We start from the raw sequence: 11,456 nt of genomic DNA, 5'->3' as shown, positions 1-11,456 counted from the left end.
TTTTATGAAAGATATAATTCAAATACCAGCAATTAGTTTTGATTAAATTTTAATCTATCTCTTAAAATAATACACCTATACAAAATTATCTTTCTAGGATTTTGAATATGAAGAATATTAAGGAATCAATATTTTTATTTAAAAAGATGAAAAATTAATTAGTATTAATTCAATATAAAAAATATTATTCATTTAGTATTTTTTAATTAATAAATTAAAATAAGGATGATAAATTAATATATTTTATCACCGATCGTTTTTCCCAATTTATCTTAAGTGCAAATAAAAGATTGTTTTATTTTGCCAATGCAACTTTGCACTATTGCAGACAGAAAATTTATTTAATAAAAGGGTCAACATGTATATAATACTCAGCCAAGTGACCAAGTGGATAGCAGTTTTATTTTATTTACACTGGCGTCGCCGTGAAACCTTGACATATATCAGAGTCAGACCAATATTCATTATCCTTTGAATTTCAGGTACATATTTTATATTATGGCCAAACGACGTTGTGGGTCCTCGTTTGATTGTTTTTCAGATATATATATTAATCCAGCGATACAAAATTAAAATAGATGCTTGGGTCGAGCGGCTGCTTTCGTGGTATCAGGTCCTGCTTCACCAAGCGATCTTGTGTTCAATTCCCATCCCAAGCACATGGTTAACCAGGTTCTTATACCATGATGCTCTCTCTCGCACTTCCCAAAGCTTATCCCTTTTTCATGATCAAAATGTGCTCTTAAGTAATCAACTCGAGGGCAACCCAAAAAAAAAAAAAAAACTCCTAAGCAATAGCTTATTTTCATGATCAGTTTGATCAAATACTAGCTTATTATTGCTACTGCCATGTGAAATCAAAACAATGACGTCTTTCATCAACTAATCAGCAATTAATTCCACCAACTTAGACTTAAGAGCACATATCATACAAATCTGGTGCGCTGAACTGCGCATTAACCCTTCAACCGGATTTAAATTTTCCTTATTGATTTAATTTGTTTCCTTGACATAATGATGCAACACAAAATTAGCACAAATCTTTTGGGGGTACCCGAGAACATAGATAATTTATACTAAGATTGGGCTATCGGTCAGCCTTCGCCCTTCTGCTTCTACTTTTAGGTTAGTGATCATAAAGTAGTGTCCAGTATTAGTTCGCGTTAGGATGCAACTAACTTGTTTCCCATCTGAATCATAGATGCTATTAATTTGGGGGAGGATGTACGTTAACCCAAAATTAACAGTAATAACTAGTAAAAGAAAATACAGATGGCGCGAAAATGCAAAGATGCAACTGGAAACTATAGGAGTACTATCTAATGGCAACCAGGGCATTTAGGAACAACTACAATCTAGTGAAGGAAGGAAAGCAAGATGTTTTACTTTTGTGAATCCTCCAACTTAACACTTGTAAAATGAGGGGTATATAACAAACAAATAAACTATAAAACTCAGAATGGGATGGCGCATTGAATTGCTTTGTTATCCATTACATTTATAAACATTGAATCCAAACCCAATAGAAAGGTCAAAAGTATTCGACATCCCATGAAACAAATTCCTACTATAATTTTAGAGATCAAGATGTCCTAAACCACAAAAACATGAACACAAATCCAATTTGTCTCGGAAGACGACCAAAAACGCAAACTAGATAATATTCACCCCTGCATCCAGAATCACCGGTTCAGAAGACTCCCAACAAGCATTAAGCCTGAAATAAAATATAATCGTTCAAAAAAGATAACTTCAGTGTAAATCCACATAACTAGATGGACAATGCAAGCACATACTTAAATGATTGTAAGCGTATTTAAGTTGAGATTTGAGAAGAATGTTGAATGTGTTTTGAGGACAATGAAGAAGATGGTTAAGAACTAAGAACAATTCTCTTGAAGTGAAAGAGAAAACTCCTAATGAACCACCGTTCACCAAATTTTACTATTTCCTTTCTCTATTACAATGGTGTTTCCCCTTAATTATACTATTCCTCTCATCACTAATAATAATACCCAAATAGTCAATTACTTCCTATTTATCATATTATATATTCTATCATGATGCTTTCTTTCCATCTAACATAAATCCATGTAACATGTTATTTTTCAATAAAAATGTGCAGAATAATGATTGCCAGAAAGAAATCAATAGATACCTTGTTGGCTATGTTGTTGGAAAGCCAGTCCAAACCCTCATAAAGACCCTCCCCAGAGGTTGCACAGGTGCTCTGGATGTACCTGAAAAAACCACAAAAAGATGTTAGAACCAACAGGATATAGCTATAAAGACGTAATCCTGGACAAGAGGACATCACGATCAAGATAATTACCAGTGGCGCTGTCTGAGAGAGTGGAGACCCAGCTTGTCAGTAATTTCGGCAGCATTCATTGCATTTGGAAGATCTTGCTTGTTAGCAAATACAAGCAATACTGCATCTCTCAGTTCATCCTGAAAGCATATTAAATCAAGGCATGTCACACATTCTATCATTTCATCTCCGGAATATGAGAAAAAGAGGCTTTAACACCACTACTAATTTATATCAAGTTATCTTCCCAGTTTCAAGAGAAACATGATGAACAATCATAGTTGCATCAAATAAGTAATGGATATTTAAATCAGAACTCTTATCTTCGATAGGGTTATAGTTCTTTCCACTATTCAAAATATCAACTATAATAGAGGAAGAAATTTTATAACTTACATGTCAAATGAATATCTCAGTATCTGACATACAACATTTTGAAAAGGAAAAAAAAGGTCCAAACTTGTCTGACATTAAACTCGCACACAAGCCGTACTAAATTCATTAATTGACTATGTACCTCGTTCAACATCCTGTGCAACTCATCTCTGGCCTCAACAACTCTGTCTCTGTCATTGCTGTCAACAACAAATATAAGACCCTGTGTGTTCTGGAAGTAGTGCCTCCACAAGGGACGAATCTGGAATGAAAACATTTCAGCATTGCTTTCCAAGACACACAAAATAGAGAACTATAAAGGATATATCAAGAAAATTATAAGATGCATGAGAACCAAATTTCACACCTTGTCTTGGCCACCTACATCCCAAACAGTGAAGCTAATGTTCTTGTACTCCACAGTCTCCACATTGAACCCTGAAATAAATAAGAGAAATAAAAAATATAGCAGCAGCAGACATAGAAATCCAGAAATATGCCACCTCTATGCACAAAAGATTTTCCAAACATATATTGCATGACCATGGAGACACCGAAGAAATCTGAAAACTGTATTGTCATTTTCAAGGTTCATTTATGGATTAGCAATTCATGATTTGGCTTAAACCATTTGACATCACAACATGTGATTATGTGAGCGAGTCCCTATATAACTAAGCTGAGAATGGATATCATATAAATTAGTATTACCACAAGAGTGAAGAATGATGAGATACAAAATCCCAACAGTAACAAGATTAAATCAAGAAAAAAACTTACCAATGGTAGGAATTGTGGTAACGATCTCTCCAAGCTTGAGCTTGTAGAGGATGGTGGTCTTACCAGCTGCATCAAGACCAACCATCAGAATTCGCATTTCCTTCTTGGCAAAAAGCCGACTGAAAAGCTTAGTGAATGTGAGCCCCATTTCTCCTTCAGCTTGTGGATCCCTACATTTCCAAAATTTTCTATCAATATTAGCATCCTCTGTTTATTCTCCGAGTAGAATTCCAAACTATATCAACCGAATAAATAATAAAAGAAAAATCAATTGAATCGAGTTATTTCCAGCAAACCTAATAATCAAGAGACCAAATGCGCTAACACACTAGAGAATCATACTAATCCCAATGGATTCCGCCAGATCTCAAGCTAAACAGCAAATATTGAAACACATCGACATGCATTTCCATTAAAAGCACCAGATAACCATTAAGGGAGAATCAAAACAGATTGCGCATAACAAAATCACGCAATAAACATGAAATTTTTTAAAATCCCTGATCGGATCTGAACATCTCGATCCCGAAACCCTGAGATCAAACGATGTAGAACAAACCACAACAAACCAAAGCATATAACATATAAAAACGAAAACAAAACAAATAAAGAGGATCGCCAAAATTCAGAAGCGATTCGCGAAAGATAAACCAGCTCAGAATTCTCATGCAAGAACAAATCTCCAAAGCAAGGGAAAATATCGAAAATGAAATGAAGTCACGGAGGTTTCAAATCGAATAGTAACAGAACGCAGAAATGATAAAAGAAACGCGATCTGAGAAGATGAAGTTTACCTTAAGGGATCTGGAACCAGAAAAAGGAAGGGAGAGAAACGATGAGAGAGGATAAACAGAGAGAGAGAGAGAAGGAGGAAGGGTGAAGAATGCTTTCCAAGAACGCTAATTGGGAGGGTGCAAGGGTGGCTTTTATAGCGCGGAGACCGGAGCGAAGGGTACCCGACATATTTGCGTGTTTTGGGTCAAATTACCATGGTACCCTTCGATGGCTGGATACCTGTTTGTACTCTGGATTTTGGAAGCTTCCATTCACAACCAACCTTAAAAAATTGGACTTAGATTCTTTGTCAAAACTCAAAAGTGAAAATTACACCACTGGTTATCCCTTTTTTATTTTTTGGTAGATACACCACTAATTATTAATTGATTTTACTAATTTATTATTTGCTATTACTCCTCTTTAACCCAACTTAGTTAAAGATAAAAGTAAATACACAATAACACAATCAAAGTGTCCGTTTAGTGATTTGAAATTGCTTGTTAAATTTGGAAAGCATAAAATGAAAGGAACATTGTCTCCTTAAATAAATAAATGTATATATCAATGTTTTTTTTTTTCACTTTTTTCAATGGACAAAGCCATATGAGGAGAGGAACACTATATAATTATTGATATTGCATATTAATTATTATCTTAATAAACCCTTCTTGAGTAATGGTTGCATTTGCATATAAAACAGATTTATCCCAAAACAAATTAAACGGTGCTTTTACAACCCAACTAAAAGCCTAAACAACAGAAGCATGAAGGCTCTGTTCTAAGCTTCTGGTGAGAGATTTAAGTACAAAAATTAAAGTAAGTAGTTCATGTAACAGTTATTTTTGTTGTTAGAAATTTCGTATGCAGAAGATCAAGGATCAAGAATAGGCATTAAGAAAAAATAATTAGAGATCTTTGCTCTCATTTATTTGAGTGGTTCATCTTCTTAACAAGCAGGACAAGTAAATGATTTGGGATAATAGCTTTGTATCCCAAAGACCAATTAAATTAAGGACAAGAGATAAGAGACAGCAAATCAGTTTAGAATGTAAGGTAATATCAATAGACATGAAAACTTTAGAATTCAAGGTCGCCGATGAAACTTGGAAAAATCAGGGCGTCTGCGTTGCATAAATGCAGTCCTTCCCTCAATAGCTTCTTCAGTGCCATAAAATATCAGGGTTGCATTTCCAGCCATTTCCTATGAATACAATTTGATATGAAAATACAAATTAAAATAGGCATGTATATATACCCCAAGGGTGAAAACTGAAAAGAAATACCAAGTACCAAAACTTCACATTCAGCTAAAGGAAATATAGATCATTGCAAAACATTGGAGGCTTGGTACATTCAGAATCATCTTTTAGAAATTGCATATAGCATATAACACTAATGGATGAAAAAATTAATCATGATATACCTGAAGTCCAGCATGCCCATCGTCCACTGCATTAAGCGCTGACTTGAGAATTCGAAGTGCAGTTGGGCTGTTCCTGAGTATCTCCCGACACCATTTTATCGTTTCTTTTTCTAGATTCTCAAGCTAGACAAACAAAAACATTACATTTCGTAAATGCGCTGTGCTGATGCTAGAGTATCTGTCTATCTATCATTGCTTTTTTTAGTGAGTTCTAAAAAGTCCATGGGAGTTTTTAGTTATATTTGAATTTCATAGGAAATATATAGATGAAATATTTGAATGATATCAAATTGTTCTTTTCTTAAACATTGAAATATATAAGAATTATTATAATTAGAATAGGGTAGATAGAAATAAACTTACTGGCACAACAGTATTAACAAGGCCCATTTTATCTGCTTCATCAGCTGTATAGAATCTAGTGAGAAACCATATTTCACGTGCTTTTTTTGGACCTACCTGTTTAAGTAATGTTCACTTTTTATCCCTTTGAAATGAGAAACACTAGCATGAAAAAACATTCAATCCTTAACAACTAATGCAATGTGATGAATTGTCAGTAAAATAAGTAGCATGTAATTCTTATTTCTTACCAATCTGGACATGATGGAACTTCCATAACCAGCATCAAAGCTTCCCACCTTTCACCATTGCAAGGATAGAACACATTACAAATTCATGATGGAGTATTATTACAAACAGGTGCAGGGGAGAGCAATATAAGTTTGCTTCTGTTTTTATATTAGTGTCTTAAAGAAATTAGCAATGCACCTTAGGACCAGTTTGGCCAAAGATGGCATTATCGGCTGCAATAGTTAGATCGCAGACCATGTGCAATATATGTCCTCCTCCAACAGCATAACCTGCTACCTGTTTTTAATATTAGGAAAATAGTCTGCATATAACTAGACTCGCCGGAAATAAAAAAAAACAAAAACAAAACCAAAACTAGACATGTATCACTACCTGAAATTTTTTTAGGCCTAGAATTGTAGGCCCTTGAAGTAACCTTGTTCTTTCTTTCCAGGAATTTAAAGAAAAAAAAGTCATCTAAAAACTATTGTTCAAGATATGATTAACCATGAGTTTAAGGTATCAAGACTACATGATAATTAAGGAAGCCAGTAAAAGCATAAAGGTAGGTATACAGAGAGTACCATTGCGATTACTGGTTTTGGAAGGCGGCGAATCACTACCTGCAAAGGGAGAAAAGCATGGATAAGAAGAAAGCAGAGAAAGAGAGGGACAAATGGTTTTCACGTAACTTGATAAATACAGCATAGATAACTGTCACAAACAAATGTTCCTTGAACGCAGCTATCATCGTATTCCAAATTGGCATAATAACACTACTAATTGCCTCATAAAAAAATGCCAACAATCAATAAACCTGCAAGTCCAACACATTAAGGCTACCAATATCTTCATTATCAGAATAACCATCTGCTGTCCTCAAAGCTTGGTCACCACCACTACAAAATGCCTTGGTCCCCTACAAAATAAATAGGCAAATCAACATCAATAGGGTCATGAACATCAAGTTCACACTAGTTTGCACATAAAATGTGAATATTCCATTCATGTCAAAGGGACAACAACATGGCCAAATGTCCTTTTCACTGGAAGCATCATGTTTAAAATAATCAAAGAAGGATTTAATTTGATGCAATACACTGACATTCAATTAAACTCATTTTAACACCAATCACTTGAATGATCATCCGACTCTAAGAGTAGATTTGATTGGATAATAGTGTATCAAAATTAAACTCTAGTCAAAAGGGGCATGAACCCCAACCATTTGGCCTGAATCCATCTCAATTAACCTTAATTTTTGAGGTCAACGCATCAATTTACAAAATTTCTGAAGAACATAAATTGAAAAAACACTGGAGTAGGGAGGAGGCATACCTTGCCAGTAAGAATGACAACCCCAATAGAGCTATCATGCCTGGCATCATTGAAAGCACGAATAAGTTCCTTAACTGTATTGGGTCGAAAGGCATTCCTTCTCTCAGGCCTATTAATACTAATCTGCAACCACACTCACCCAATCACAAAAATCCAAAATAAAAATGAACTTGAAAAAGTTGAAAGCTGAAATTGAAACCTTGGCTATGCCTTCCCCAACAGCCTTCTCGTAGATGATGTCAGTGTACTCCTTGTCGGAGTCAGCATCGGAAGCGATGACCCTCCAAACGACGTCGTGGGAGGGAACATCACCGTGAACACGTTCGTAGCTATCATTCCGGGAAGTTGAAGAGTCACAGAGGCCAAGTTGGAGTTGGTTGTGAGGATGAAGAGAAGGGTGATCAGATTGAGAAGAGGCACCAAGGTGGTTGGCTATGGAGGTGAGTCTCCTGGTCACGGTGTCAAGTACAAGCAGGTTCTTCTTCTCTGCCATTGAAGCTTTTTTGTGAGAGATAAAGTTATGGTTAGTTAGTTACTTAGTTATGCACGAATGAAGTGAAGCATAAAGCATTGGTGCTCTTTTTCTTTTCCCCCGCTAACTTTTATTGAAATTAAAGGGAGAGAGGAGATTTCATACCGAATTTTTGGATAAGATAAGCTGATAAGGTGAAAGAGATTTACTATAACGGCACACTTACTGTTGAGACAAAACCGTTAGGAAATCGTTGAACCGGCCGGTAAAGACCGGACCGGGAACCGACGGTTCGTATGAAACGCTGTCGTTTTGATTTGTTAAGGGGAAAAAAGAATACCCAACCACCCCCACGCGAGTTACCCCCTCAGTCCCTCACCCCACCAAATACCCAGCTCATTCCAGCTTCCTGGACGAAACACACAGCAAGAGCAAGCCCTAGCTCCTTCCCAACCCAAAAATCCAGCTTCCTGGACGGAACCGCCGCCGCCGTTCGTCTGTGTCAGCGTCTCCGCGGCCTCTTCCTTCTCATTCTCCGCGGCGTCTCCCATTTCTAGCTCGGCACGTCTTCCATTCCCAGGTGAACTCGCTGCTCGAGGCCTCCAGCTGGCGCGCCGTGGTGTCGCCGTCGTCTGGCTGTCGTGTCTTCGTCGTCCCGCCGTCGTCTTCCTGATGCCAGTGGAAGGTTAATGAAATTGTGATTTACTGATTTGAGGTTAGTGGAAAGTTGAGTGTTACTCTGTTTCAGGGAGTTGAGGTTGAATTTGTGATTTGTGATTTCTTGAGTCTTTTGTAATGCTACTGAAATTTGTGATTATTGATTAGTGACTTATTAAGCTGCTGTTGTTAACTTGTTATGTACTTATGTTGCTGTTTTGTTATGGACTTATGGCAGTGAGTGTTTTGAATTTTGAATTTGTAATAAGTGATTTGTGATTTGTGATTTTGTTATGCTGCTGTATTGAATTAATTTAGGGGTGATTATTTGTTACATAGTTATCAGAACTGACCCGGCAATCGATCTGGCTAGGTCACTGGGTCACTGGATTACTGGTTCAACCGATGAGTCACAGATTTAACCGGTTAACCCAGTCATAATAAAATAATTATATAAAATTTAATTTTTTATATCAAAGTAACTTATTTTTTAATTCATTAATTAATTAGTATTTATTATATTATTTAAATATATGTTAAAAAATATTAATATTAATAGATGTCATATAATTATCAATAACAAAAATATGTCATTGATTAATAAAATTTTTTTGCTTATCTTTCTTAATTTATAGATATTGAACAAAGTTTAATTTTTATTTTAATAATTATATATAATTTAAAAAATAATTAATTTTTGAAAAAAGTAAGAATAAAATAAAAAATAAATCAAATTAATATGAACACTATTTATTAGAGTAAAAAAAATATATCTTAAATTTACATGACTAAAAGAATTAATACATAAATTATTAATTAAGATATGTTTAATAGTTAGGAATATATTTATTAAAAGACATCATATAATACATATGAAAAACTTGTCTTAGTGGCTGAAGGCTTTTTTTCAACTTGAAAGACCCAAGTTCGAACCCCCAAAGTGCCTGACTTGTTTTCTAAATTTTTGAAATGGAGTGATGCTGGGCTGGCATCAGCGGTTCGACCGGTCCGGTTTGAATCACAGTTTAGACCGGGTTTGACCGGGTTTTCCGAATCTGATTGGTTCGCTTACTTATACGGTTAAAATGCTAACCCGGATCGGTTTGGAATCCGGTTCATCGGTTTTTCGGTCGAACCGACCGGTTCGATCTGGGTTTGATAACTATGATTTGTTATGTTACTGTTTTGAATTAATTTAGGAGTGATTAATGATTATTTCTAGTTATATTGCCGTGCACCATTGCTCTTTTCACTATTTAACTTTTGAGATTGTATTTTAATAATATCATATGGATTTAGTTCACATTTTATTTAATATTTTAAATTTGGAAGATATTTAAGATTTATATTAGACTATAATTATTTTTTATATGTTTATTTATAATTTATTTATTATTTTATTTTAAAATGATTTTTTCGGTTAAATTACTGGTGAATCCGTTAGACTAGTGAACCAATGAATAAGTAACTAGAGTGATTTGATGATCGGTCCGGTTTTTCGAACCTTGGTTTAATGTGAAATAATTCAGATAAACACATCAGTTTATTAATTAATTATTCTCATATGCAACTTGTTAGGGAGTGAACCCGGAGGTTAGCTGAAATTTTGTATGACAGGTGAGTGAGGCAATTCATCGAACAGTTTTAGTGCAAGAAGAAGATGACCTAATTTCGGAGTATTACAGAAGGGGAACTTAGTCTGTCCAATTCGAGTACCAAGTTTCTTTCGTTTTAACTCATAATTTTGGAGCCTCTGTTTCATGAAGAGATCCAACTCCGGTGAAAGTTGCTGATTCTGATTTGATTTCTGGCAAGTAAGCCGTTTTTGTTCTCTCACTATGCTTTCTTTCCTTTGAATGGACAAAAAACATGCAAGTACTTTATTATGGTTATTTCCGAAATAATGCAAATGATATATACATCACTGTAACTCAGAATATTGATTTGGAAGTTGATAGCACTTTAATATTTTGATGTGACAGGTAGTAAAAGCAGATGTCTGGTAAGTGGTAACACAGAATCTTCATTGATTTTTAACAGAGCTTTTTCAATACATGACTGAAAAGTTTTGGTTGATGGAGTCTTGTGCTTCATCAGCACTTGATTATGGGGCCAAGGCACAGCAGGTTCATGGTTGAGTTACTCTAAAGACTAGAACCGCTTGGTTGATGCATTGCTGTGTTTTTAACTAAAAATGTACATTGATAGAGCTGAGTTACAAAAGAGGAAGGTATCTTCTCTTCTCTTGTTTGAACATGAATTCTTAGGAGGCATTTATTTCAATGTTTGAAATTGTATTTCAAGAAACATGATTTCTGAGAAGGTTATAACCAAGAGTTTATCCTTTAATCTTTTGGCAGCTTGATATTTGAGCTTGTGTTGGAAGCTTCCATTTACCAGTGCATCTGTATGCAGTTGATATTTTTGCTTTTTCTATGTTAAATCCTCATCATAATCACCAATATATAATTTGACGTTTTTTCCATTATTTATGCTTGATGTCATCTTCCTTTCTTTGTTCATGTCATGCATGAGCATTTTTCTCCGTTGAAGTTTAAAATTCAAAATTTTGTTAGTTTGTTAGCGTAGTTTAAAATTCAAAACTCTATTAGTTTATTTTGCATTTGTGTGTATATATATATAGTTGGTCATTCTTTTCTATAGTTCAGGAAACTGATGTTCTACAGCTTACTATGTTCTGGTCTTGTTGTCCTTGGATTAAAATTTCATAATATTGGACTTATATAAAT

The 11,456-nt window shown here is 34.9% G+C and overlaps 2 protein-coding genes and 1 long non-coding RNA gene across 3 annotated transcripts; 1 reads left to right on the top strand and 2 right to left on the bottom strand.

Moving 5' to 3' along the window:
* Positions 1 to 1,465: 1,465 nt before the first annotated feature.
* On the bottom strand, positions 1,466 to 4,413 carry LOC112733899 (ADP-ribosylation factor 2). The gene is made up of 7 exons (XM_025783006.3): positions 4,261 to 4,413; positions 3,467 to 3,636; positions 3,054 to 3,124; positions 2,829 to 2,948; positions 2,333 to 2,451; positions 2,159 to 2,240; positions 1,466 to 1,717 (listed from the first exon to the last, which is right to left on the bottom strand). Exons 2-7 carry the CDS (start codon positions 3,612 to 3,614, stop codon positions 1,712 to 1,714), a joined length of 546 nt encoding a protein of 181 aa, XP_025638791.1. The 5' UTR covers positions 3,615 to 3,636; positions 4,261 to 4,413; the 3' UTR covers positions 1,466 to 1,711.
* A 721-nt stretch (positions 4,414 to 5,134) lies between these two features.
* LOC112733898 (1,4-dihydroxy-2-naphthoyl-CoA synthase, peroxisomal) lies at positions 5,135 to 8,809 on the bottom strand. Its single transcript, XM_025783004.3, has 9 exons — positions 7,777 to 8,809; positions 7,578 to 7,700; positions 7,057 to 7,158; positions 6,824 to 6,862; positions 6,438 to 6,536; positions 6,260 to 6,307; positions 6,030 to 6,125; positions 5,667 to 5,789; positions 5,135 to 5,444 (listed from the first exon to the last, which is right to left on the bottom strand). The coding sequence occupies exons 1-9, from the start codon at positions 8,068 to 8,070 to the stop codon at positions 5,328 to 5,330; spliced, it is 1,041 nt and encodes a 346-aa protein (XP_025638789.1). The 5' UTR covers positions 8,071 to 8,809; the 3' UTR covers positions 5,135 to 5,327.
* A 1,565-nt stretch (positions 8,810 to 10,374) lies between these two features.
* LOC112733897 (uncharacterized) lies at positions 10,375 to 11,078 on the top strand. The gene is made up of 3 exons (XR_011870245.1): positions 10,375 to 10,520; positions 10,689 to 10,708; positions 10,788 to 11,078. It is a non-coding gene; the product is annotated as an uncharacterized lncRNA (long non-coding RNA).
* Positions 11,079 to 11,456: the final 378 nt, after the last annotated feature.

This window comes from Arachis hypogaea, chromosome 13, assembly GCF_003086295.3.
Source record: "Arachis hypogaea cultivar Tifrunner chromosome 13, arahy.Tifrunner.gnm2.J5K5, whole genome shotgun sequence".
NCBI lineage: Eukaryota > Viridiplantae > Streptophyta > Magnoliopsida > Fabales > Fabaceae > Arachis > Arachis hypogaea.
Note: the sequence above shows the minus strand (reverse complement) of the source record. Positions and strands in the feature narration are given on the sequence as shown.

Excerpts from the sequence above, each read along its gene's own strand:
- LOC112733898 (XM_025783004.3), bottom strand. The coding sequence starts at position 8,070 with ATGGCAGAGAAGAAGAACCTGCTTGTACTTGACACCGTGACCAGGAGA. Across the intron at positions 6,863-7,056 it reads TTAATGTGTTGGACTTGCAG|GTAGTGATTCGCCGCCTTCC; the intron begins GTTTATTGATTG and ends CTCCCTTTGCAG. Across the intron at positions 6,126-6,259 it reads GTTCCATCATGTCCAGATTG|GTAGGTCCAAAAAAAGCACG; the intron begins GTAAGAAATAAG and ends TTACTTAAACAG.
- LOC112733899 (XM_025783006.3), bottom strand. The coding sequence starts at position 3,614 with ATGGGGCTCACATTCACTAAGCTTTTCAGTCGGCTTTTTGCCAAGAAG. Across the intron at positions 2,452-2,828 it reads TGCACAGGATGTTGAACGAG|GATGAACTGAGAGATGCAGT; the intron begins GTACATAGTCAA and ends ATATGCTTTCAG. Across the intron at positions 2,241-2,332 it reads TCTCTCAGACAGCGCCACTG|GTACATCCAGAGCACCTGTG; the intron begins GTAATTATCTTG and ends TGGTTTTTTCAG.